A 27683-nucleotide genomic window follows, 5' to 3' on the forward strand; every position below is an offset into this window, starting at 1 on the left:
TCCCTGTCAGTCACTTTCCCTGTCTGTCTCTTTCCCCTGTCTGTCTCTTTCCCCTGTCTGTCTCTTTCCCTGTCTGTCTCTTTCCCTGTCTGTCTCTTTGTCTGTGTCTGTCTCTTTGTGTCTGTCTCTTACTCTGTCTGTGTCTGCCTCTTTCCCAGTCTGTGTCTGTCTCTTTCCCTGTCTGTCTCTTTGTCTGTGTCTGTCTCTTTGTGTCTGTCTCTTACTCTGTCTGTGTCTGCCTCTTTCCCAGTCTGTGTCTGTCTCTTTCCCTGGCTGCATTGTGACACGCCAACATTCCATATAAGGGCGTGGCTGCGCATTCTTCTGAAGTTCTGGCTGCACTGTGTCTCCCAGCTCCATTCGCTTTAATGGAGGCAGGTTTTTTGGCAAATAACTGTAAAGCGTGGGGTTAAAATTTCCCCTCGAAACATAGCCTATGACGCTCTCGGGGTCCATACGTGTGAGTGTGCAAAATTTTGTGGCTGTAGCTGCGACGGTGCAGATGCCAATCCTGGACATACACACACACACACACACACACACACACACACACATATAAGGGTGGTCCAAAAGTAGGTGGACAGTATGTGTAATAGGGTTATCAAACGTGGTGTAAAGTGAAACTGACTCAGTTGCCCTTAGCAACCAATCAGATTCCACTTTTCATTCTTCACAGACCCTTTGGAAAATGAAAGGTGGATTCTGATTGGTTGCTAAGGGCAACTGAGTCAGTTTCACTTTACACCATGTTTGATAACCCTATTACACATACTGTCCACCTACTTTGGGACCACCCTGTATAATATATATATTATATACACACACACACACAGTGCCCTGTGAAAGTATTCAGCTCCCTTAAATTTTTCAACCTTTTCCCACATTTCAGGCGTCAAGCATAAAGATAAAATGTTAATGTTCTGGTGAAGAATCTACAACAAGTGACACAATTGTGAAGAGGAAGGAAATTTATTGCTTATTATATACTTTTATAAAAAATAAATAACTGAGACTTGGTGCGTGCAATATTATTCATCCCCTTTACTTTCAGAGCAGTAAACTCCCTCCAGAAGTTGATTGAGGTTCTCTGAATGATCCATTGTTGTCCTAAATGACTGATGATGATAAATATAAGCCCCTGTGTGTAATCAAGTCTCCATATAATGCCCCTGCTCTGTGATAGTCTCATGTTCTGTGTAAAGCGCAGAGAGCATCATGAAGACCAAGGAACATAAGAGGCAGGTCCACGATACTGTTGTGGAGAAGTGTAAAGCCGGATTTGGTTACAAAAAGATTTCCACAACTTTACACATCCCAAGAAGCCCTGTGCAAGCGATCATATTGAAATAGGAGCATCATACCCCTGCAAATCTACCAAGACCCGGCCGTCCATCCAAACTATCATCTCACACAAGGAGAAGACTGATCAGAGATGCAGCCAAGAGGCCCATGATCCCTCTGGATGATCTGCAGAGATCTACAGCTGAGGTGGGAGAGTCTGTCCATAGCACAACAATCAGTCTACACTGCACAAATCTGGCCTTTATGGACGAGTGGCAAGAAGAAAGCCATTTCTCAGAGATATCCATAAAAAGTGTTGTTTACAGTTTGCCACAAGCCACCTGGAGACAGCAAACATGTGGAGGAAGGGGCTCTGCTCAGATGAAACCAAAATCAAACTATTAAGCGGGCTTTACACGCTGCAACATCGCTAGCGATGTCACGAGCGATGGCACCCGCCCACGTCGGTGGCGCGTCACGGGGTGATCGCTGCCGTAGCGAACAATATCGCTACGGCAGCATCACACGCAATTACCTGTTCACTGACATTGCTGTGGCCGCCGAACAATCTCTCCTTTAAGGGGGAGGTTCGTGTTGCGTCACAGCGGCGTCACTAAGCAACCACCCAATAGAAGCGGAGGGGCGGAGATGAGCAGACGTAACATCCCGCCCACCTCCTTACTTCCTCACTGCCGGCAGCCGTAGGTACGATGTTGTTCCTCGTTCCTGTGGTGTCACACGTAGCGATGTGTGCTCCCGCAGGAACAACAAACAACCTGCATTCCAAACGAGGAACGATTTTTTAAAAATGAACGACGTGTACACGAACGATTTGACACCTTTTTGCAATCGTTACTTTTCGCAAAAAGGTGTCACACACAACGACATCGCTAACGATGACACCGTGACCCCAACGATATCTCGTTAGCGATATCGTTGTGTGTAAATGGCCCTTTAGGGCACAATGCCAAACAATATATTTGGTGCAAAAGCAACACAGTTCATCACCCTGAACACACCATCCCCACTGTCAAACATGGTGGTGGCAGCATCATGGTTTGGGCCTGCTTTTCTTCAGCAGGGACAGGGAAGATGGTAAAATTGATGGGAAGATGGATGGAGCCAAATACAGGACCATTCTTGAAGAAAACCTGTGGGAGTCTGCAAAAGACCTGAGACTGGGACGGAGATTTGTCTTCCAACAAGACAATGATCACAAACATAAAGCAAAATCTACAATGGAATGGATCACAAATAACCGTATCCAGGTGTTAGAATGGCCAAGTCACAGTCCAGACCTGAACCCAATCGAGAATCTGTGGAAAGAGCTGAAAACCGCTGTTCACAAACGCCTCCATCCAACCTCCCTCAGCTCCAGCTGTTTACAAAGAAAGAATGGGCGAGAATTTCAGCCTCTCCATGTGCAAAACTGATACACACATACCCCAAGAGACTGCAGCTGTAATCCCAGCAAAAGGGGGCGCTACAAAGTATTCACTTACAGGGGATGAATAATATTGCACGCCACAATTTTCAGTTTATTATTTTTTATAAAAGTTTAAAATCAGCAATAAATTTCGTTCACCTTCTCAATTGTGTCACTTGTTGTCGATTCTTCACCAGAACATTAACATTTTATCTTTATGTTTGAAGCCTGAAATGTGGGGAAAGGCTGAAAAATTCAAGGGGCTGAATACTTTTGCAAGGCACTGTGTGTGTATATATATATATATATATATATAAAAAAAAATAACAGAGGCGTATTTTTGATTCATATGTCATAAGATAGGAACATTATATGTACAGGAGATTTCTGATTGAAATTGATCCCCCAAGGGGCAGGAGATGACGACCTCTGGGCGAGAGACGGGTATGGGGCGAGAGACGGGTATGGGGCGAGAGACGGGCGCGGGTGAGAGACGGGCGCGGGGTAAGAGACGGGCGCGGGGTGAGAGACGGGCGCGGGGTGAGAGACGGGGGCACGGGGTGAGAGACAGGCAGGTGATCCCCACCGCTCACACGATACAGAAGAAATCACATCAGTCAGCAGAAATCACAATCCCCACTGAGTCAGATCCTGTACACACACGGGGAAAGCCTGAGCAAAGCTCCGGGCGGGGGCCGTCCGATGCCCTCCACCGCACGCCGGACGGGACGAGCAGATCCATGCAGTGTACGGTATGGCTGATGAGAGCAGATGGGGCAGGACGGACACTGCTTGTCCACGGCTGTCGATGGAGTGGAGTAGAGCGATGACACGAGGATATCTGCATCCTGAACAATGGAGACTGTAGTATAAGAGGAAAGTGCAGTGCTACCTATTGACAATAAACAGTGTCAGTCAACGGTTTTGGCCCCTCTAATCATGGAATAGTTTTCCTCATTATTAGAATGTGCATACTGTAGATTCAGACTGAAGGCAGCAAAGCCATGAAGGTGAGAAAGCACATGGAAATGAAGAGGCCACTCTCTCATTCTGCTTTGTGTCGCTCCTCAGATTGCTCCGGGCCCCGTTTACGCTGGTGGCACCTTTATACCCCTCGTCATTCTCATGTCATCACCTGGAATGGCTCCTACAACCCTGAAGAAATCTCCAGAGCGGCCGAGCACTCGTCAGACCATCTCACTTGGGTGGAGGTCAGGCGACTGGTGGCCACGTCATCTGACACAGCATCCTCCTCGGTCACATCGCCCTTACATCACCTGGACATTACAAATGATGGTCCCACTAAGCACAGTCCAGAAGGGAAGCTGCAAAGCACTGTGGTGCCCATGGTGGCAATGTGCCATGTATTTGGATAAATCATAGTTCTCCCAGCACCACACCTCCTGTCCTCCACCACACTTCACAGTGGGCACCACACATGTAGCAACTATCCACTCACCTTTTCTGGGTGTATCAAAGACGTCAATTAATATGACAGCACAGTACAGACTTCCACTGATCTTATGTCCAGTCATTGTATAGCTCAGTCCATACAAGTCTCCTTCTTGGCTGCTGCCCTCAGCCGTGGCCTCTCCTCCTTGGCTGCCGCCCTCAGACGTGTCCTCTTGTCCTTGTCTGCCGCCCTCAGTCGTGGCCTCTCCTCCTTGTCTGCTGCCCTCAACCGTGGCCTCTTCTTCTTGGCTGCCGCCCGCAGCAGAAGCTTCTTTGCAGCTATTCAACCTTAAAGGCCATTTCTTATTATTTCCTCCATGGCTGATGTTTAGGTGTCTGCTAATTGATGTTCGTGTGTTATTTATGAGTGCTGTTATCTGTGGTGCTGTCAGTTGGCAGTATCTGTGGCCGGTGACACTGATGAACTTATCCTTTGCAGCAGAGGTCCTTTTCAGTCTTTTTTTTTTTTCCCAGGTGCATTTGAGGATATATTGAAGATTCTAGCAATGTTCTGGACTGACTGACCTTCATGTATTACAGTAGTGATGGACAGTGTTTTATCTTGGGTGATTCTTGCTATATTCTGGCTTATATTAGTTGAGGAAAAGGCTCAGTGCGGTCTGGAGTTGTGCAGCAACCCTGCACCTTCAAAACACTGGAAACACTTTGTAAAGACCGGCAATTCCATAAATGAACTCTGACCAAGGTGACATGTCCGCTGGAAGCCATTCCAGGAGACAACGTGACAAATCTGCAGAGAAAATGCAAAAGAAAAAGTAGAGCTGTCATCAGAGGAACGGGAGGACCTGAAAGGTGACATTCTGAGTTGTGTCAAACCAGTTCTTGTTTTTTACTCCTTATTTCCATGTGTGACACTTGGGTTTTGCTGCCTTCAATTTGAAAACCAATGTGCATATTCCAGGAAGAACAAGAAAAACCATTACATCCACAGGGGCGTCCAAACTTTAAGCTGGTACTCTACATGTGTACTGTATCAATGCCTCATATGATGGGAAATACCCTACTTTTCCTTTAAGAAAAGTGACTGCAAATGATAAGAGTGCGGAAAGACATAGTCATCGCTGACTTCAGCTGAGAAGAAGTTCTTGGCACCATGAAGACAACAAGTAGGACTTTGGGGGGAGATATTCTGCGGCGCTGCGATCACAGTACATACGTTCCAATTATAATGCGAAACTGTGAAGAATGAACCCGACATCAAACCAGTGACACCAGTCAGTGCATGGAGATGTCCCACAATCGCAATATACTACTCACTTGCAACCATTAATGGTGCCATGACTCCAATCGTCATTTGTGCTGTGTGGTAAACCCAGACTTCTGACAAAAAGTGGGCCAAGGCCATGATGAATGTCCACAGGGTGATGTGATACAGCCTGCAAGCACAAAAACGCAGGGTAAGGACAATCACTGAGCACAGAAAATACAGGACCATGACACCACGGGGACAGAAGACACAGGACCAGTACACCACGGGGGACAGAAGACGCAGGACCAGGACACCACGGGGGACAGAAGACCACGGGGGACAGAAGACGCAGGACCAGAACACCACGGGGGACAGAAGACGCAGGACCAGGACACCACGGGGGACAGAAGACGCAGGACCAGGACACCACGGGGGACAGAAGACGCAGGACCAAGAAACCACGGGGGACAGAAGACGCAGGACCAGGACACCACGGGGGACAGAAGACCACGGGGGACAGAAGACGCAGGACCAGGACACCACGGGGGACAGAAGACGCAGGACCAGGAAACCACGGGGGACAGAAGACGCAGGACCAGGACACCACGGGGGACAGAAGACCACGGGGGACAGAAGACGCAGAACCAGGACACCACGGGGGACAGAAGACGCAGAACCAGGACACCACGGGGGACAGAAGACACAGGACCAGGACACCACGGGGGACAGAAGACCACGGGGGACAGAAGACGCAGAACCAGGACACCACGGGGGACAGAAGACGCAGAACCAGGACACCACGGGGGACAGGAGACGCAGGACCAGGACACCACGGGGGACAGAAGACGCAGGACCAGGACACCACGGGGGACAGAAGACGCAGGACCAAGAAACCACGGGGGACAGAAGACGCAGGACCAGGACACCACGGGGGACAGAAGACACAGGACCAGGACACCACGGGGGACAGAAGACGCAGTACCAGGACACCACGGGGGACAGAAGACGCAGGACCAAGAAACCACGGGGGACAGAAGACGCAGGACCAGGACACCACGGGGGACAGAAGACCACGGGGGACAGAAGACGCAGGACCAGGACACCACGGGGGACAGAAGACGCAGGACCAGGAAACCACGGGGGACAGAAGACGCAGGACCAGGACACCACGGGGGACAGAAGACCACGGGGGACAGAAGATGCAGAACCAGGACACCACGGGGGACAGAAGACGCAGAACCAGGACACCACGGGGGACAGAAGACACAGGACCAGGACACCACGGGGGACAGAAGACCACGGGGGACAGAAGACGCAGAACCAGGACACCACGGGGGACAGAAGACGCAGAACCAGGACACCACGGGGGACAGGAGACGCAGGACCAGGACACCACGGGGGACAGAAGACGCAGGACCAGGACACCACGGGGGACAGAAGACGCAGGACCAGGACACCACGGGGGACAGAAGACGCAGGACCAGGACACCACAGGGGACAGAAGACGCAGGACCAGGACACCACGGGGGACAGAAGACGCAGGACCAGGACACCACAGGGGACAGAAGACGCAGGACCAGCACACCACGGGAGGCAGAAGACCACGGGGGACAGAAGACGCAGGGCCAGGACACCACAGGGGACAGAAGACGCAGGACCAGCACACCACGGGAGGCAGAAGACCACGGGGGACAGAAGACGCAGGACCAGGACACCACGGGGGACAGAAGACCACGGGGGACAGAAGACGCAGAACCAGGACACCACGGGGGACAGAAGACGCAGAACCAGGACACCACGGGGGACAGAAGACACAGGACCAGGACACCACGGGGGACAGAAGACCACGGGGGACAGAAGACGCAGAACCAGGACACCACGGGGGACAGAAGACGCAGAACCAGGACACCACGGGGGACAGGAGACGCAGGACCAGGACACCACGGGGGACAGAAGACGCAGGACCAGGACACCACGGGGGACAGAAGACGCAGGACCAGGACACCACGGGGGACAGAAGACGCAGGACCAGGACACCACAGGGGACAGAAGACGCAGGACCAGGACACCACGGGGGACAGAAGACGCAGGACCAGGACACCACAGGGGACAGAAGACGCAGGACCAGCACACCACGGGAGGCAGAAGACCACGGGGGACAGAAGACGCAGGGCCAGGACACCACAGGGGACAGAAGACGCAGGACCAGCACACCACGGGAGGCAGAAGACCACGGGGGACAGAAGACGCAGGGCCTGGACACCACGGTGGACAGAAGATGCAGGACCAGGACACCACGGGGGATAGAAGATGCAGGACCAGGACACCACGGGGGATAGAAGATGCAGGACCAGGACACCACGGGGGATAGAAGATGCAGGACCAGGACACCTCGGGGGATAGAAGATGCAGGACCAGGACACCACGGGGGATAGAAGATGCAGGACCAGGACACCTCGGGGGATAGAAGATGCAGGTGAGGACACCATGGGGGATAGAAGATGCAGGACCAGGACACCACGGGGGATAAAAGATACAGGTGAGGACACCATGGGGGATAAAAGATACAGGGCAAAAATCCCATGGGTGACTGGGGATAGAAGACAAAAGGACAAGGACACCACGGGGGATAAAAGATAGAGGGCCACGAACACATGGCTGAGCATAGAAAATACAGGATGAGAACACCAAGGGGATAGAAAACGAAGGACGAGGACACCATGGGGGATAGAAGATACAGGGCCAGGACACCACAGAAGATAGAAGATACAGGGCGATAACACTATGGGGGATAGAAGATATAAGGCAAGGACACCACGAGGGATAGAAGATACAGGGCAAGGACATCACGGGGCACAGAAAAGCAGGGAATAGATAACGCAGGGCAACGAGCTCACGGGTAAGCCCAGAAAATACAGGGTGAGGACACCACAGGAGATGGGAGCTGCAAATCGGTTACTGATTTCCACTTACGTTTTATTCCTGATGTCTATGGCACAGGCGCAGCGGATCATGGAAGACAGCAGCGTCCATATCCCAAAGGTCCGGGCCTGCAGACCATTAACTGAAAGAGGAAGGTTGTGGTTACACGGTGACATGATGCACCCTGGGCTCATCACTTCTGCTTCCGCCACAGCACCTAAGCTACAGCATAGCAATGAGTAACCCCATCCGACAACCCTGCCCCCCATCAGACAACCCTGCCCCCCCATCAGACAATGCTGCCCCCCCATTAGACAACCCTGCCCCCATCAAACAACCGTGCCCCCCCAGACAACCCTGCCCCCCATCATCAGACAACCCTGCCCCCCATCATCAGACAACCCTGCCCCCCATCAGACAACCCTGCCCCCATCATCAGACAACCCTGCCCCCCATCAGACAACCCTGCCCCCACACCTCATGGGAGCCATGTTTTACTGGTGTGTGAGGGGTGCAGGTGGGCTCACATTTACCTTGGCCAGGCTTCCCTGTATACAGCTTGTCACTGAGGAAACTGTGGTCCCTGAAGCTCTGGAGCGTGTTCCCAGCCGCAATGATAGCGACCATCATCAGCCAACTCCGCAAGACGGCGAGAAAGCGGCTCATCTCGAAAGAACAGCGATCAAATGGAATTAAGAATCCTACAGAGACCAGAGGAATGGGGCATAAACCACTGCCCAACGGAATACAGGCACAATGAAATATATATACACACACACACACACACACAGGAAAATGAGCATTTTATACACTGCCGATAAAAAAGAAAATCCCATTGTAGGATTTATAAATAATTAATTTGCATATTATTGCATGAAATAAGTGTTTGATACAATAGAGAAACAGAAGTTAATATTTGGTAGAAACCTTTGTCTGCAGTTACAGAGGTCGGAGGTTTCCGGTGGTTCTTCACCAGGTTTGCACACACTGCAGCAGGAATATCAGTGACTCCTCCATACAGATCTTCTCCAGATCTTTCAGGTCACTCCTCCATACAGATCCTCTCCGGATCTTTCAGGTCACTCCTCCATACAGATCTTCTCCAGATCTTTCAGGTCACTCCTCCATACAGATCCTCTCCGGATCTTTCAGGTCACTCCTCCATACAGATCTTCTCCAGATCTTTCAGGTCACTGCTCCATACAGATCTTCTCCAGATCTTTCAGGTCACTCCTCCATACAGGTCTTCTCCAGATCTTTCAGGTCACTCCTCCATACAGATCCTCTCCAGATCTTTCAGGTCACTCCTCCGTACAGATTCTCTCCAGATCTTTCAGGTCACTCCTCCACACAGATCTTCTCCAGGTCTTTCATGTCACTCCTCCGTACAGATCCTCTCCAGATCTTTCAGGTCACTCCTCCGTACAGATCCTCTGCAGATCTTTCAGGTCACTCCTCTACACAGATCTTCTCCAGGTCTTTCAGGTCACTCCTCAATACAGATTTCTCTAGATCTTTCAGGTTTTGGAGCTGTCACTGGTCAACAATGAGTTTCAGCTCCTCCATAGATTTTTTTTTTATTGGGGTCAGAACTGAAGACTGGCTAGGCAACTCCAGGACCTTGAAATGCTTCTTACGGGGAAGCTCCTTAGTAGCCCTGGCGGTGGGTTTTGGATCATTGTCATGCTGGAATACTCAGTCACGACCCATCTTCAATGCTTTTACTGAAGGAAGGAGGATGTTGGCCAAAATTTTGTGATACGTGACCCCATCCATCCTCTCTCCCTTCAATACAGTGCAGTCGTCCTGTCCCCTTTGCAGAAAAGCCCCTCCAAAGAATGAGGTTTCCACCCCCATGCATCACAGTTGGGACGGTATTCTTGAAGTTGTACTCATCCTTCTTCCTCCAAAACCGGCGAGTGGAGTCAGTACAAAACATTTCTATTTTGGTTTCATTTAACCGCATGTCCTTCTCCCATGCCTCTTCTGGATCATCCAGATTGTCACTGGTGAACTTCAAATGGGCCTGAACATGTGCTGGCGTGAGCAGGGTGGACCTTGTGTGCCTGGCCGGATTGTAATCTATGATGGTGTAGTGTGTTACTAGCATAATCTTTGAAATTGTCGCCCCAGCTCTCTCCAGGTCATTGACAAGGTTCTCCTGTGTAGCTCTTGGATGATTCCTCACCTTTCTCAGAATCCTCCTTACCCCATGAGGCAAGATCTTGGATGGAGCTCCAGACCGAGTAAGACTGACAGACACCTTGTGTGTCTTCCATTTTCTCATAATTGCGACAACAGTTGTTGCCTTCTCACCAAGCTGCTTGCCTATTTTTGGAAATTTGGAGTGGAGCAAAATTCCTCCTGACATGTGCGCAAACCTCAACTACAAAAAAGTCTGACTGATGGGCGGCCAACAAGGGAACGGCCACCAACTATTAAGTCTTGTTTGCCAGAGGGTTCAAATATGTATTATCTCCGCAAAATGCAAATACATTTATATCATTTATACAATGGGATTTTCTGGATTTTATTTTGGATATTCTCTCACTGTTAAAATTAACCGACTCTTAAAATTATAGAGTGTTCATGTCTAGGTCAGTGGGAAAGTTACACAATCAGTGAGGGATCCAATACTTATTTCCCTCACTGTATATATTGTCCTCCCTTGTACATACACAGTATATATTGCCCTCCCTCGTACATACACAGTATATATTGCCCTCCCTCGTACATACACAGTATATATTGCCCTACCTCGTATATACACAGTATATATTGCCCTCCCTCGTACATACACAGTATATATTGCCCTACCTCGTACATACACAGTATATATTGCCCTCCCTCGTACATACACAGTATATATTGTTCTCCTTGGTACATACACAGTATATATTGTCCTCCATCGTACATACACAGTATATATTGTTCTCCTTGGTACATACACAGAATATATTGTCCTCCCTCGTACATACCAGGGCTGTGGCGTCGGTAAGCCAAACCTCCGACTTCAACTCTGATTGCTCAATTTCCCTGATTCCGACTCCGACTCTGACTCTACGACTCCCTCATACAGTTAAAGGGAACCTGTCAGGAGATTTTTCACTATTAAACTAAAAGTGTCCCCTTCTGCAGCTCCTGGGCTACATTCTATGAAGCTGCACCTTGGCCCTGACTCCCCTTCCAGACTCCAAAAATAACTTTATAAAACTTAGCCCTTAGGTATGCTAATTACCTGTGTTGCTCAGATGGACGGGGCTGTTTTTCGGCTCCTGTCCCCCCTCCTGCCGCTGATCGACGTCCTCCTTTCATGATTGATGTAATGACGCCTCCGTCATCATCCTCCTTGCTCCTTCAAATCTCGCGCCTGTGCAGTTCTGTCGGCTCGCGCAGGTGCAGCTCGCTCTGCCATATTGCGGGCAGAGCAGAAAAAATAGCCGCGCGCCATTGAGCTAAATGCACAGGCGCGGGATTATGGACGGCGCTTGTGACGGGGTATGCGGCAGAGCAGTAAGGGACGCAGGCCAAGGAACAATTCAAAGGGCTTTATTGGAACCACAAAGATAAAGCACCAAACATAAATATAAATCCTTAAAGTCTGCAAGGAGTCTACAACAAAACAAAAAGATCCAGGGGCACCGCCCGGTATTCCAACGCCAGGGAAAATATGGCAATGGTCCTTATATGAGTTCCTTGAGTCCAACAGGGTGAACAACAAAACGCAATCCCATGTGGCCACTGATCTCCAATCTGTAACAGTCCATACACAGGCTCTAGGATCCAGCCTCAGCAATAGATCCTAGTCCTTCTCCAGCCGAGTTCCAACTAACTGAACTAACATGGGTCTCATTGTTCTTTTCTCCTGGGATCAGGACCTCCCCCTAGACATCTGATACATTAATGGACTTTAGAAGTCCTGTCTCTTTATTGTTTACCAAGTTGTGGATTGGAGAAGTCCCATGCTGAGAAGAACAAACAATCCCCCACCAGTAGTACATACAGGACAGTCAAGGAGAGACAGACTATTACACCATGAGCAAAGGCGGGGGAGGGACACACTGTTACAACCCCTTCCCCCCTCAATTTGTGTACGGACTAGTGACCTCAACAGGTCGCTTGCCAAGTATACATAAACATGCCGACCCTGACTCAGGGCTCCTCTAGCCTGGACAATCCGTCTGCATTTTGGTGTTGGCTGCCCCTTCTATATTGTATTGTAAAGTTATAGGGTTGAAGAGCCAGGCTCCATCGTAGTAACCGTCCATTGTACCCAGAGACTCTGTTCAGCCAGGTGAGCGGATTGTGATCAGTAACCACAGTGAATTCTCGTCTATACAGATACGGCCTTAGTTTCCTAAGGGCCCATACTACAGCCAGACATTCCTTCTCAACAGTTGCATAGGCCACTTCTCGGTCCGGCAGTTTCCTGCTGAGGTAAGCAATGAGGTGCTCCTCCCCGGCTGCATTCACCTGGCTGAGTACAGCTCCCAATCCATAAGAAGAGGCATCCGTCTGCACAATGAATCTCCTCTTTTATAGTCTGGAGCAGCCAGAACAGGGTCGCAGACCAAGGCATCCTTCAGCTGGTTAAAAGCCTGATCACAGGCTGGAGTCCAGATCACCAGCCGGTGCATCGTTTTCTTCGTGAGGTCTGTTAGGGGATTGGCCACAGAGCTGAAATGAGAAACAAATTTTCGGTAATAACTGGCAGTGCCCAAAAAAGCCATTACTTGTTTCTTGGTTTGGGGTACAGGCCAGTCTCTAATAGCCTGGATTTTAGCAGGTTCAGGACGCAACTTCCCTCCTCGATGCCCTAGGTATAGGACTTCACCCATCCCCAATTGGCATTTATCAGGTCGAATAGTTAGGCCTGCTGCGAGAATCCAGTCAAGAACAACAGCTACTTGATTCAGATGTTCCTCCCATGTGTGGCTGAAGACGGCGATATCATCCAGGTAGGCACAAGTGAAGTTGCCACATTCCCGGAGGATCTGGTCCACCATTCTCTGAAAGGTTGCAGGGGCGTTTTTCATTCCGAAAGGCATGTTGAGAAATTCATACAGACCAAAAGGGGGTTATAAAAGCCGACCTCTCTCTACCTTCCTCCGTCAGGGGAATTTGCCAGTATCCCTTACTGAGATCCAAGGTGGTGACGTATCGTGCCCCAGCTAGCCGGTCTAGAAGTTCATCAATGCGGGGCATTGGGTAAGCATCACTGATGGTATGCTCATTTAGTCATCTGTAGTCCACACAAAATCGAGTACTCCCATCTTTCTTTTGTAATAACACAACAGGAGAGGCCCAAGGACTATGGGAGGCCTGAATCACCCCAAGCTGTAACATCTCCTCCAGCTCATGCTGCATGGTGTTTCTAACTGATTCTGGTACCCGGTAGGGAGCCTGTTGTATGGGACGGATGCCCTGAGTGTCCACATGATGTTGGGTTACTGTGGTTCGACCTGGTCGGGATGAGAAAGCAGCCTGTCTCTGATGGAGCACTCCCAGCATTTGTTTTTTCTGTAAGGAATCTAAGTGATCTCTCAGAGGAACCTGTTCCACAGTGGATGGTGCTCTGGCTGCTTCAACAAGATCAGGTAATGGGTCCTCATCCTCCTGACCATCTTCTGAAGCCAGCCGACAGCTTGCTATCATAGGTAATGTCTGGTCATGGTACTCCTTAATCATATTCACATGGACAGTCCTTTGTCTTAGACCCTGATCATCTAGAGCAAGAAGGTAATTGGTGTCGTTTAGTTTTCTGAGAACCCGGAAGGGACCCTCCCATGTTGTCTGGAGTTTATTTTGCCGATGGGGAACAATTAAGACTTGTTGTCCATCTACAAATTCTCGATAGCGTGCTTTGCGGTCATACCATGTCTTCTGTCTGGTTTGAGCCATCCGTACATGATCCTGAGCCAAACTTGCAAGTTGAGCCAGGGTTTCCCGAAGCTTGAGGACATATGGAACAACAGGGGTTCTTGTATCTTCAACTTGCCCCTCCCAATATTCCTTTAGCAGAGTTAAGGGTCCTCTGACTTTTCTTCCATAGAGTAGTTCAAAGGGGGAAAACCCAGTGGACTCCTGGAGAACTTCCCGACAGGCGAACAGGAGATGGGGTAGGTACTTCTCCCAGTCGGAATCTCTGTCAGTGAAGGCCCTTAGCATATTTTTCAGTGTTTGATTAAGTCCATTGGTTTGAGGATGGTATGCTGTAGTTCGAATTGCTCGTACTCCACAGGTGCGCCACAGACACTGCACCAACTCTGACATGAACTGGGAGCCTTGGTCCAATAAGATCTCACTTGGGAATCCTACTCGGGTGAAAATTTTAACAAGGGCCTCGGCCACCTTGGCTGCAGAAATACTTGACAAGGCCACGGCTTCTGGATATCGGGTGGTGTAGTCCACAACAGTGAGAATGTACTGCTTTCCAGATTTACTTGGTTTAGCCAGTGGTCCAATGAGATCGACAGCTACTCTTTGAAAGGGTTCTTCTATGATAGGGAGTGGTTGCAAGGGTGCCTTTGTGTGATCTCTGGGTTGCCCTCTACGCTGAAATATGTCGCAAGTTTGGCAGAAATGCGCCACTGCTTGAGAAATTCCAGGCCAATAGAAAATTTGAGTCAATCGTCTCTCGGTGCGGGTTTTCCCTGATAATTTTTTCCCCATTTTCTCCTAACTGCCCTACTTCAGCCCGAGCTCTAAAGCTAGCCAGGGTGGGGTCAGTCTCTACCTCTTGTCTAAACTGAACTTTATCCCAAGTGACATTCATATGAGACCCACAAGAAGAATCACTCACCGGCTGTGACAGCAGTTCGGGTGGCCTCATTTCCATTGATGGGTTGAACACGTCCACATCTGCTGCTCTCTTGGCTTGACTTCTGGTTATCGCACCGAAAAAGTGGCATTGACGATTCCCCACATCATTCCCTAGAAGAATGTCTGCAGGAAGGCCGCTCATCACACCAATCATGCATTGTTTTGCCCCAAAACCATAATCCAGGGTCACACTCGTTCTTGGAATGTATCTTTGAGTATCTCCAGCCAATTCAATGGCAATTCCTGGTCCCTTTTGCATTGCTTCTGGTTGAATTACTTGGGGATCTGCGATGGTGAGAAAAGCCCCAATGTCACAAAAGCCAACAACATTTTGGCCATCCAGCACGACCTCCTGTAGATGTTTATGCTGAAAATCAGAAGAACGGGCGGCTGTGGCTTGCACCCCATAGACTCCTGGTAGGGAAGTCAACATATCAGTCTTTTGTTGAATCATCAGGGAGTGAATCCAGCTCTTCTCCTGTTGAGGGTGTCTGTAGAAAATGGACAGGCAAAGGGGGTCTGTAACTGTTTTGCCTCCGAACACCTGGACAGTGAGCTTGCAGATGACCCAGCTGCCCACATCCATAACATCTACGTTCTATGAGTCTGAGTCTTTCTCCACGTCGTACTCCCAAAGAGGAGGCAGGAGTAGTAGGAGGCACATTAATACGGGGTCCGCAATGTGTTGGTAGTTTAATGGGATGGTGAACATTGGAGGCCAGAGGTCAAGGGACCACTGGTGTTGGGGAGCTGGTAGTTTTTTTCTCACTGACTAGTAGCCTTTTCCATTGAGGCTTGATGGTGAGAAGCTCATCAGCTAGAGCAGCAGCTTGTTCCACTGTCTCTGGTCTCCCCTCGCGCACCCATTCCATGATTTCAGCAGGGCACCTGGCATAGAACTGCTCTTTCAGGATGACCTGGAGGAAGGGCTCCCAAGTTAAGGACCCCTGTCTCTCCAGCCAGCGATGGCATACTTGTTTCAGTCTGTGGGCATACATCTTGAAAGACACTTCTCCATCACAGGCTAATGTACGGAACTGAGTCCTATAAGTATCTGGGGTCACGGCATAATGTTCCAGAATGGTCTATTTTATCTCCCCATACCCACAATTCCATAGCTCTATAGGCGTCGGCAGCTCCACCCTCCAAGAGGCCCACCAAGTGTCTGACTCGCTCTCTTTCTGGGACTTCCATTAATCGGCACTGATGCTCAAAGTCCTGGAAGAAGCCCTCAATGTCGCCTGCAGCTTCATTAAATGGCTTAAAGTCCTTGCGGGACACTCTGGAGAATTCCCTCATAGTGGGTGCTGCGGTTACAGTTTGTCTGGAGCCTCTAAGTGCTTCCACAGCAAGCCTCTCCAGCAATGCTGCCCTCTCTTGAGCTCTGCAAATGGCCTCCCTCTTATCTTCTATGGTGGCCTCATCTCTAAGCAGTGCCATCTCCTCCTCATACCACACAACCCATTGACTTTTTTGGGTATTTACCTCCAGCTCCCGTCTTTCCTCCCCTTGCTGTAGAAATCCTTCCTCGGTACCATCTTGCAGGCAAGCGTTTTCCAATGCTCCAGTTAGTTGCTCCTTAGAAAGTCCTTTGTAGCCGACTCCTAATTCACGGGCCTTTGTTTGTAGGTTCACCACAGTCCAGTTCTTGTACTCTGAGGTTCTGATTCTAGATGTTAATTGGCCGTTGTCCTCCATTCTTTCTGCTCTGATCCCGCCGCTGCCAACCAGTTTGTGACGTGGTATGCGGCAGAACAGTAAGGGACGCCAGGCCAAGGAACAATCCAAAGGGCTTTATTGGAACCACAAAGATAAAGCACCAAACATAAACCCTTAAAGTCTGCAAGGAGACCACAACAAAACAAAAGATCCAGGGGCACCTCCCGGTATTCCAACGCCAGGGAAAATATAGCAATGGTCCTTATATGAGTTCCTTTAGTCCAACAGGGTGAACAACAAAACACAATCCCACGTGGCCACTGGATCTCCAATCTGTAACAGTCCATACACAGGCTTTAGGATCCAGCCTCAGCTATAGATCCTAGTCCTTCTCCAGCCGAGATCCAACTAACTGAACTAACATGGGTCTCATTGTTCTTCTCTCCTGGGATCAGCCCCTAAGGTGGGCAGAAGAGTCCAACTCCCCCTGGACATTTGATACATGAATGGACTTTAGAAGTCCTGTCTCTTTCTTGTTTACCAAGTTGTGGATTGGAGAAGTCCCATGCTCAGAAGAACAAACAATCCCCCACCAGTAGTACATACAGGACAGTCAAGGAGGGACAGACTATTACACCATGAGCACAGGCAGGGGAGGGACACACTGTTACAGCGCTGTGTATGACCTCACCAACGTCTTCTTCGTACCCGACCTAATCCTCGTGCCTGTGCATTTAGCTCACGGCGCGCGCGTGGGCAGCTATGTTTTCTGCTCTGCCCACGATATGGCAGAGCGAACTGCGCCTGCCCGAGCGGACATGACTGCACAGGCGCGAGATTTGAAAGAGCAAGGAGGAAGATGACGGAGGCGTCATTACATCAATCATGAAAGGAGGACGGCGATCAGCGGCAGGAGGGGGACAGGAGCCGAAAATGAACCCACCCATCTGAGCCACACAGGTCATTAGCATATGTGGCGGTCATGTTTTATAAAGTTATTTTTGGAGTCTGGAAGTGGAGTCCTGGCCAAGGCGCACCTTCAAAGAATGAGGCCCAGGAGCTGCAGAAGGGAGACTTTTAGTTTAATAGTGAAAAATCTGCTGACAGGTTCCCTTTAAAGCCAGAAGATTCCCTCCGCTCTCTATACAGACACATCTGCAGGTTTTTCCCTCCGCTCTCTATACAGACACATCTGCAGGTCTTTCCCTCCACTCTCTATACAGACACATCTGCAGGTTTTTCCCTCTGCTCTCTATACAGACACATCTGCAGGTTTTTCCCTCCGTTCTCTATACAGACACATCTGCAGGTTTTTCCCTCCGTTCTCTATACAGACACATCTGCAGGTTTTTCCCTTCTTCCTTTCTGCACAGTGACGTTTTCTCCATGTCATTAGTATTTGGTGGCATTGCCCTTACACTGTGTGGTTTGTACATGCACAGACTATACATTGTCCTCCCTCATACAAGCAGACTATACATTGTCCTCCCTCGTACACGCACAGACTATACATTGTCCTCCCTCGTACACGCACAGACTATACATTGTCCTCCCTCGTACACGCACAGACTATACATTGTCCTCCCTCGTACACGCACAGAATATACATTGTCCTCCCTCGTACACGCATAGAATATACATTGTCCTCCCTCGTACACGCACAGAATATACATTTTCCTCCCTCGTACACGCACAGAATATACATTGTCCTCCCTCGTACACGCACAGAATATACATTGTCCTCCCTCGTACACGCACAGAATATACATTGTCCTCCCTCGTACACGCACAGAATATACATTGTCCTCCCTCGTACATACACAGAATACACATTGTCCTCCCTCATACATACACAGAATATACATTGTTTTGTAACAGTGTGTCCTTCCCCCGCCTGTGCTCATGGTGTAATAGTCTGTCTCTCCTTAACTGTCCTGTATGTACTACTGGTGGGGGATTGTTTGTTCTTCTCAGCATGGGACTTCTCCAATCCACAACTTGGTAAACAAGAAAGATACAGGACTTCTAAAGTCCATTCATGTATCAAGTGTCATCAAATGTCCAGGCGGAGTTGGGTCCACCTTAGGGGCTGATCCCAGGAGAGAAGAACAATGAGACCCATGTTAGGTCAGTTAGTTGGATCTCGGCTGGAGAAGGACTAGGATCTATAACTGAGGCCGGATCCTAGAGCCTGTGTATGGACTGTCACAGACTGGAGATCAGTGGCCACGTGGGATTGCGTTTTGTTGTTCACCCTGTTGGACGCAAGGAACTCATATAAGGACAATTGCCCTATTTTCCCTGGCGTTGGAATACCGGGAGGCGCCCCTGGATCTTTTGTTTTGTTGTGGACTCCTTGCAGACTTTAAGGATTTATATTTGTTTGGTGCTTTATCTTTGTGGTTCCAATAAAGCCCTTTGGATTGTTCCTTGGCCTGGCGTCCCTTACTGCTCTGCCGCAAACCACGTCACAGTCCTCCCTCGTACATGCACAGAATATACATTGTCCTCCCTCGTACATGCACAGAATATACATTGTCCTCCCTCGTACATGCATAGAATATACATTGTCCTCCCTCGTACATGCACAGACTATACATTGTCCTCCCTCGTACATGCACAGAATATACATTGTCCTCCCTCGTACATGCACAGAATATACATTGTCCTCCCTCGTACATGCACAGAATATACATTGTCCTCCCTCGTACATGCACAGAATATACATTGTCCTCCCTCGTACATGCACAGAATATACATTGTCCTCCCTCGTACATGCACAGACTATACATTGTCCTCCCTCGTACATACAGTGTATATTGCCCTCTCTAATACAAACATACATACACATACATATGACCCAAAACACGCGTCGAAAAGCACTAGAAAATGGTTTGAGAGAAAGCACTGGAGAGTATTAAAGTGGCCAGCAATGAGTCCAGACCTGAACCCCATAGAACACCTGTGGAGAGATCTCACAATGGCAGTTTGGAGAAGGCCCCCTTCAAATCTCAGGGACCTGGAGCAGTTTGCCAAAAAAGAATGGTCTAAAATTCCAGGAAAGCATTGTAAGAAACTCATTGATGGTTATCGGAAGCGGTTGTGCGCAGTTATTATGGCTAATGGTTGTGCAACCAAGTATTAAGCTAAGGGTGCCAATACTTTTGTCTGCCCCATTTTTGTGTGAAATGATCAATGATTTGATTTTTGTTTCATTCTCTTTTGTGTTTTTTTCATTGCAAGCAAAATAAATGAAGATAATACCAAAGAATTTGTGATTGCAATCATTTTCAGGAAGAAACTGAGTATTATCTGACAGAATTGCAGGGGTGCAAATACTTTGGCCAGCACTGTACATATAATACATATACATACATATACACATACACACATATACACATACATAGATATATACATACACATATATACATATGTGGCGTCCTGGACTAGCCAGGTCGTCACAGATAACACACAAACACCCCACACCCCCATTAGACAGGGACACCAGCCAAACAAAAACCCTTGTTGCCTCCCTCCAGGGTCTGATGTCCACACCAGGTGGGGCGGAGTCAAGCGGTTGGCCCCACCCACCGAGGAGTTCACAGGCCTGGAGGCGGGAAAAATGACAGTTTTAGTCCAGGAGGTGGAAGTGAGAGGAGTAAACACTTGGGTGTCTGGGTTTGTGGCACAGGCACTGACAGCAAGGTTGGCAGACGGTGGTGGCCGTCTGCAGGAGTGGTGGAGCAACGCGGAACCGTAGGACCGGGGACGGGCGACGGCCCGCCGGTACCGACCGGGGAGCGAAGTGAAGCCAGCACACACAGGCAGGGCCATCGGACCCCGACAATAGTCAGATCCGAATGTGACTGGAACCCCAGGGGTTTCACAACAGCAAAAGTCCCGATTGAAGGGAACAGCCCACACCGTGAGGGTATACAGCTACCACCTAAGGCTAGAGACCCAAGAGCCAGCGTCTGCGGGCAAACGGGCTCCGCCCGTACCCATACACCGGGGAGCGGACTACCGTTGGGAATCCATAGTAGTCAGCAAAAGAACATCAAGGTGCAGGGAAAGACAGCCGCCATCACCTGTCCGGGGAGAGACACTGCAGCCGGCTGCGGGACCCGTCCATCCAGCCGTTTGGTTTACCGAGGACTTTGTACCCTTCTTGCTGAGTGAGTACACCCGTGCCATCCGGCACCGCGCCGCGCTGTCCCTGCACCTCACCAACCCTGCCTCCCCGTCACAACATCATCGGGCCCCGGGACCACCGACCCCTACCCACGGAGGGGGAAAACAACATCCCAGCTGCTCCCTACCATCGCTCCCGGGATCCCCGTCACCAGCAGCGGTGGTGCCCATCTTCACCACGACCCGTGGGTGGCGTCACAGACTAAATCCCCCAGACCAACCACCCCTTTCACTCACGGGCGAGGAGCGCCGCTCGAGTCCCCGGATCTGGCCCACCGCTCGAGCAGCCATCGCAGCAGCGGCGGACCCGAGCGTTAGCGAGCGCAGCGCAGCGGCGTCCTCCCCGCCCGCGACACATACACACATAAATACATACTGTGAGACTGTGACCGGGGTTATCTATGACGGCCGGTATGTCTCGCCCCGGTTGTGCTCACTCTATGATAGAAAGTAAATCCACTCTAGGGTTAATGCTGTTTCCCTACAGGCTGAAGGAAGGGTTAAATAGAATCAGGAACAAGGGCAGGTGTGCCGGGTGTGAGGGAGTGAACAGAACTCCCTGAGTTTTCTGCTGGAGAGGCACATGTATTGTGTTATGGACTTTTGTTTGGACATTAAAACCGTGTGCTGTGAACCTTCATGCCTGGATCCCGTGTCTTCTGCTGCGCAGCCGACCGTGCTACCTCACATATGGTGGAGAATCGGCGGGCATGACAGCCGGTGAGGTGTAGCATCCATCCCTGGTGACCCAGCTGCGCATGTCCTGGATTCGAGCGGCTATACTACAGCCCAAACCCGGCGACGCCATGGAGGACATACTAAAGCATTTGGCTCAGGCTAATGCACAGCAGCAACAGACCAATGCACACCTGCTCCAATCCTTGCAAGTGCAGGAAAAAAAACTCCAAGAACAGATGGATCAGGCCAATGCACGTCAGCAGCAATCCTTGCAAGTGCAGGACAAAAGGCACCAAGAACAGATGGAGCAGGCCAATGCACGTCAGCAGCAAGCCTTGCAATTGCAGGAAAAAAGGCACCAAGAACAGATGGTTCTCCTGGCCAAGTCGATCCGTGCCGGACCGGCAGCAACAACCCCGGGACCGGGTGACGACGGCAGCGTCCGGAAAGCGGTGAGACAAGCGTTGCAAAAGATGACCCCGGGTGATGATGTCGAAGCGTTCCTGGCGGTGTTTGAGCGGGTGGCCGAGCGGGAAAAGCTGCCGACCCCGCAGTGGGCTGAGGTATTGTCGCCCTATCTGACGGGGGAACCCCAAAAAGCGTACCTGGACCTCTGTGCCGAGGACGCCATTGACTATGTGACCCTGAAAGCCGAAATACTGGCTCGGTTGGGGGTGAATACCTATGTACGGGCTCAGCGGGTAAATCAGTGGTTCTATGAGGAAGCCAAACCCGTACGCTCCCAGGCCTATGACTTGTTGCATCTTGTAAAAAAGTGGTTGCAGCCTGACACTCTGAGCCCGGCACAAATGGTGGAAAGGGTAGTAGTGGATCGTTTTGTGCGCCCTTTACCCGTCACCGTTCAACGGTGGGTCGGACAGGGGGACCCGAGTACCCTGGACCAATTAGTGTCCCTGGTAGAGCGGCATGTGGCTACGCAGGACTTGATACGGGACACTGAGACTTTGCGTACCGCCCGTCGGTCCGGCCCCTCCAAGCCTAGGGCCAAGGACCCACCGCTGACAACGGTACAGGAGTCCCCTACCATCCCATCTGAGGCCGCGGCCGCCATTCCTGAGGTCCGGAAGGTTCTGTACCCTAAACGACAACCCGTCAAGGGGGTTTCCGTCCCCATTAGATGTTGGCGGTGCCAGCGGGTGGGACATATGGAAGCCCAGTGTCCACTCACCACGGAGCCCATGGATTGTGGGGTTACCCGGCGGGGTTCAATGTATGCTCAGGTGGTGTGTACCGCTGACCTGGTCTCCCCAGAGACGGAGCCCCACTTGTGCCAAATACAGGTGAATGGATGTCCGGTTACAGGATTGTTGGATTCCGGAAGCTTAGTGACCCTTGTGCGATCCACCTTGAGAGCTAAAGTAAAGGCCACAGGACGCACCGTGGGGGTGGTTTGCATACATGGGGACCGCCGCGACTATCCGACGGGGATTGTCACCATCACAGCGCCTTGCGGTCAGGTGCAACATGAGGTGGGACTTCTTAACACTCTTCCTTATGACGTGATCCTAGGAAGGGATCTGCCCTATTTTTGGACTTTATGGAGGGGACCCCCTAAGTCCCCTCAGATATTGGTCGGTCCGGGACCTGAGCCCTACAATCCTGAATCCGGGACACCTGCCGTAGGGGTCACCATGATAGGGACAGAGTGTGAACCCGATAGGTCGCCCCTAGAGGTATTGGCAGGAGAGGCTGAGACGGTCGAGCCCATCCCGGAGTTGGAGGCGTCCCCGGATACGTTTGGGACAGCCCAACTCCAGGACCCTACGTTAATACATGCCCGGAGTCGGGTGACAGTAGTTGACGGGGTGGCACAGCTGCCCGGTGCCCAGGTAAGGTACCCCCATTTCGCTCTTAAGCAGGATTTACTCTACCGGGTAGATGAAATACGGGGCGTAGGGGTAGAACAGTTGGTGGTGCCCCAGCCGCATCGCCGGCGGGTCCTCGACTTGGCTCATAAACACCTGATGAGTGGCCACCTAGGGGTCAAGAAAACGCAGGAGCGAATATTGCAAAGGTTCTATTGGCCCGGGGTCTTTGGGGAGGTAAAACGGTTCTGCGAAACCTGCCCGGAGTGTCAGCTTACCGCACCCCTGACCCATTTTCGCAGTCCGTTGGTACCGTTACCCATTATAGAAGTCCCTTTTGAACGGATAGGGATGGATCTGGTGGGGCCCCTCGTAAAGTCCGCTCGAGGGCACCAACACATCCTAGTGATCGTTGACTATGCCACCCGGTATCCCGAGGCGATACCTCTCAGACATACTGCAGCAAAGCTTATAGCTCGGGAGTTGTTTGCTGTGTTCTGCCGGGTGGGATTGCCCAAGGAGATCCTTACGGATCAGGGGACCCCATTCATGTCTAAAGTGACCAAAGAGCTATGCCGGCTACTCCAGATCAAGCAGTTGCGTACGTCTGTGTATCATCCTCAAACGGACGGTTTAGTCGAGCGTTTCAATAAAACCCTGAAAACCATGCTAAGAAGGGTGATTTCAAAAGACGGGAAAGACTGGGATATGATGCTTCCCTATTTGATGTTTGCCATACGAGAGGTGCCACAGGCATCCACGGGGTTTTCGCCTTTTGAATTGTTATACGGGCGACATCCCCGGGGATTGTTGGACCTGGCAAAGGAAACATGGGAACAAGAGCCCACCCCCCATAAAAGTGTGATTGAACCTTTTTGGGTATGCAGAACCGCATAAGCGCGGTCATGCCAATTGTGAAGGAGCATTTACAGGAGGCTCAGGCCGCGCAAAGCGGCCGCTACAATAGACAAGCCACCGTGCAGACCTTTAAACCCGGGGATCGGGTGTTGGTATTGATCCCCACGGCGGAGAGCAAATTCCTGGCTCAGTGGCAAGGCCCCTACGAGATAAAGGAAAGAGTAGGGGTGGTTAACTATAAAGTATTGCAGCCCGGTAGGCGGAAACCTGAACAAATATACCATGTCAACCTATTAAAACCTTGGCAGGAACGGGAAAGCCTGATGGCTGTTTTTTCCCCACCTCCCTCCTCTTCGGGTCGTTCACATCCGGCTCCAGCGACCTCCGGAGAGGACGAACCGGAAGTAAGGATTGGAGAAGCCCTCACCAAGCAACAGAGGCGAGAGGCCAGACGGTTGGTTCAGCAGAACCCCGATGTCTTCTCCGAGCTGCCCGGTAGGACCAGTCTGATACGACATGATATTGTCACCGAGCCCCACCTGAAGGTACGCCTGAAGTCATACCGGGTACCGGAGGCTCGACGACAAGCCATATCGGAGGAAGTAAAGACAATGTTACGCCTGGGGGTCATCGAAAAATCCCGCAGTGAATGGGCTAGTCCGATTGTCCTAATACCAAAACCCGATGGCTCCTTAAGGTTCTGCAATGACTTTAGGAGATTGAACGAAATATCCAAGTTCGATCTCTACCCCATGCCCCGGGTGGATGAGCTGATTGATAGGCTGGGACAGGCGCGATATTTTACCACGCTCGACCTGACCAAAGGGTACTGGCAGGTGCCACTAACGGAGTCCGCCAAGGAGAAAACCGCTTTTGTTACGCCGGAGGGTCTCTTCCACTATGTTGTCTTGCCTTTTGGGTTACATGGCGCTCCGGCCACGTTCCAGAGGTTGATGGACTTAGTGCTGGAACCCCACCAGGCGTATGCATCAGCGTACCTGGATGACATCATTATTTACAGCTCCGATTGGCAGACCCACTTGGAACAGGTACAAGCGGTGGTGGACGCGCTTCGAACAGCCGGATTGACAGCCAATCCCAAGAAATGTGCATTGGGACTCACGGAAGCCCGCTACTTGGGCTACGTGATAGGCCAAGGAGTGATTAAGCCCCAAATTAACAAGGTTGCGGCGATCCAGAAGTGGCCTAGACCCCTGACCACGAAGCAGGTTAGGGCCTTCCTGGGTATCGTGGGGTACTACAGGAGGTTTGTAAAGGATTTTGCGGGACTATCAGCCCCCTTGACGGACCTTCTCAAAGGCAAGAAGTCCGTCATGGTGCGCTGGACTCCGCAGGCCGAGGACTCCTTCCGGGCCCTGAAGGAGGTCCTGTGCGGACAGCCCGTTCTGGTCAACCCTGATTTCCGGAAGGAGTTCATAGTACAGACTGACGCCTCGGAGATCGGCCTGGGGGCAGTGCTGTCTCAGGTGGTTCAGGGGGAGGAACACCCCGTCACCTTCTTAAGTAGGAAGCTCACCCCTCCCGAGCGGAATTATAGCGTAGTGGAGAAGGAGTGCCTGGCGATCAAGTGGGCCTTGGAGTCCCTACGCTATTACCTGTTGGGACGGCAGTTTCGCTTGGTGACGGATCACTCTCCACTGGTCTGGATGAGGTCTGCCAAGGAACGGAATGCCCGGGTTACCCGGTGGTTCCTTTCTCTGCAACACTTCCGGTTTATGGTTGAACACCGGGCCGGTAGGTTGCAGGGCAACGCCGATGCCTTGTCCCGCGGCCCGTGTTTGATGGCGGGAGTTCAACCCCGCACGCTTGAACTGAGGGGGGGGGTATGTGAGACTGTGACCGGGGTTATCTATGACGGCCGGTATGTCTCGCCCCGGTTGTGCTCACTCCATGATAGAAAGTAAATCCACTCTAGGGTTAATGCTGTTTCCCTACAGGCTGAAGGAAGGGTTAAATAGAATCAGGAACAAGGGCAGGTGTGCCGGGTGTGAGGGAGTGAACAGAACTCCCTGAGTTTTCTGCTGGAGAGGCACATGTATTGTGTTATGGACTTTTGTTTGGACATTAAAACCGTGTGCTGTGAACCTTCATGCCTGGATCCCGTGTCTTCTGCTGCGCAGCCGACCGTGCTACCTCACAATACACATATACATACATAGATATATACAAACATACACATATACATACATACACACATACATACATATACATACACATATACATATATACATACATACATATATACATAGATATATACATACTGTGACGACCTGGGCCCTGAACGTCTTGGGCGTCTGGCAGCGGGATCAAGACACACACGAGCACTTTGTCACTTAAACAATCTCAGTGATTTATTCACATCCTCATAAACCACGCAGTGTAATGGGCCACAGCCACTCTCCCGCAGGACAACGTCTAACTGTCTGTTTAAACTGCCGATTGTTCATACAGTTCGTTCTCTGGCATCAGCCAGTATAGTCCCCCTTTCTGGGGTGTTACCTGCCAGTAGGTTTGCAGGCTGTCAGTCTGCCTCCATCCAGGGAGACTTTCACACTGGGCTCACCATCCCGGCCCTTGTACACGTTCCAATTCCTCAAAGCCTCAGTGGATTCTGCAGCTCCCTGACATTTCAGAGCCCTCACCAGCTCTGTATGCACAGGATCTCTTGCACATGTGCTCCAACCAAGATGGCTCCCACCAGCACACAGAGATCATGTGACAAACGACAATTCCATTAAATCCCATGAGACACACCTACGTATGGGAGGTATGTGGATGGTCAGTCCCGCCCATCACTTCTGACCATCCCATGAACCCAGCCCTGAATGTGTACAACAATCCTCATGGAACTACAAGTTCTAGAGAAACATTCCAGGTTCAGATCGCAGAGGATTTCCACCTCTGTGACACATACCGGCCATCTGCCACATTGCATCCTTACTTATCCCCCCCCCTCTGTTCCAACTTGTAGGGTGGAACACTCGACAACCTACAGGGACCCTGTGACAGGGCATTAGGGAAACCATACCCTACCAGTCGAATGGGCCCTCTATGACAACTTTGAGTTTCTGCTCCTGACATACCATCTGCCACTGTCACCAAACCCTCCTCAGTGAACCCTCTTCTCAGACACGTCCGCCGGTCCGACATATCGTTCCATAACTGTCTCCAACGGTCAGTGTGGTAGCGAGACACTCCTTTAGTCGAAACTACCGTGCGGCCTGACTCTGCGCTATCCAGTCCACTAGAGGGGCTATTGTCCAGGTACCTCACCACCGAGCTGACAGGAGATCTCCCATAACTAGACCCTGCGCACTCTCCGTTTGCCAATCTACTA

At 50.8% G+C, this 27683-nt stretch overlaps 1 protein-coding gene across 3 annotated transcripts in view; it reads right to left on the minus strand.

The window, feature by feature from the left end:
• ERG28 (ergosterol biosynthesis 28 homolog) overlaps positions 1 to 27683 on the minus strand; it is a 99893-nt gene that overhangs the window by 40205 nt on the left and 32005 nt on the right. For all 3 annotated transcript variants that reach the window (XM_075330071.1, XM_075330070.1, XM_075330069.1), the window contains exons 2-4: positions 8825 to 8992; positions 8343 to 8433; positions 5438 to 5556 (exon numbers count right to left, since the gene is read on the minus strand). In XM_075330071.1, coding sequence (XP_075186186.1) covers positions 5438 to 5556; positions 8343 to 8433; positions 8825 to 8957 — 343 coding nt within the window. In that variant the 5' untranslated portion in view covers positions 8958 to 8992. The remainder of the gene's footprint in view (positions 1 to 5437; positions 5557 to 8342; positions 8434 to 8824; positions 8993 to 27683) is intronic.

The sequence above is a fragment of the Anomaloglossus baeobatrachus genome, chromosome 12, assembly GCF_048569485.1.
Source record: "Anomaloglossus baeobatrachus isolate aAnoBae1 chromosome 12, aAnoBae1.hap1, whole genome shotgun sequence".
Classification (NCBI taxonomy): Eukaryota; Metazoa; Chordata; class Amphibia; order Anura; family Aromobatidae; genus Anomaloglossus; species Anomaloglossus baeobatrachus.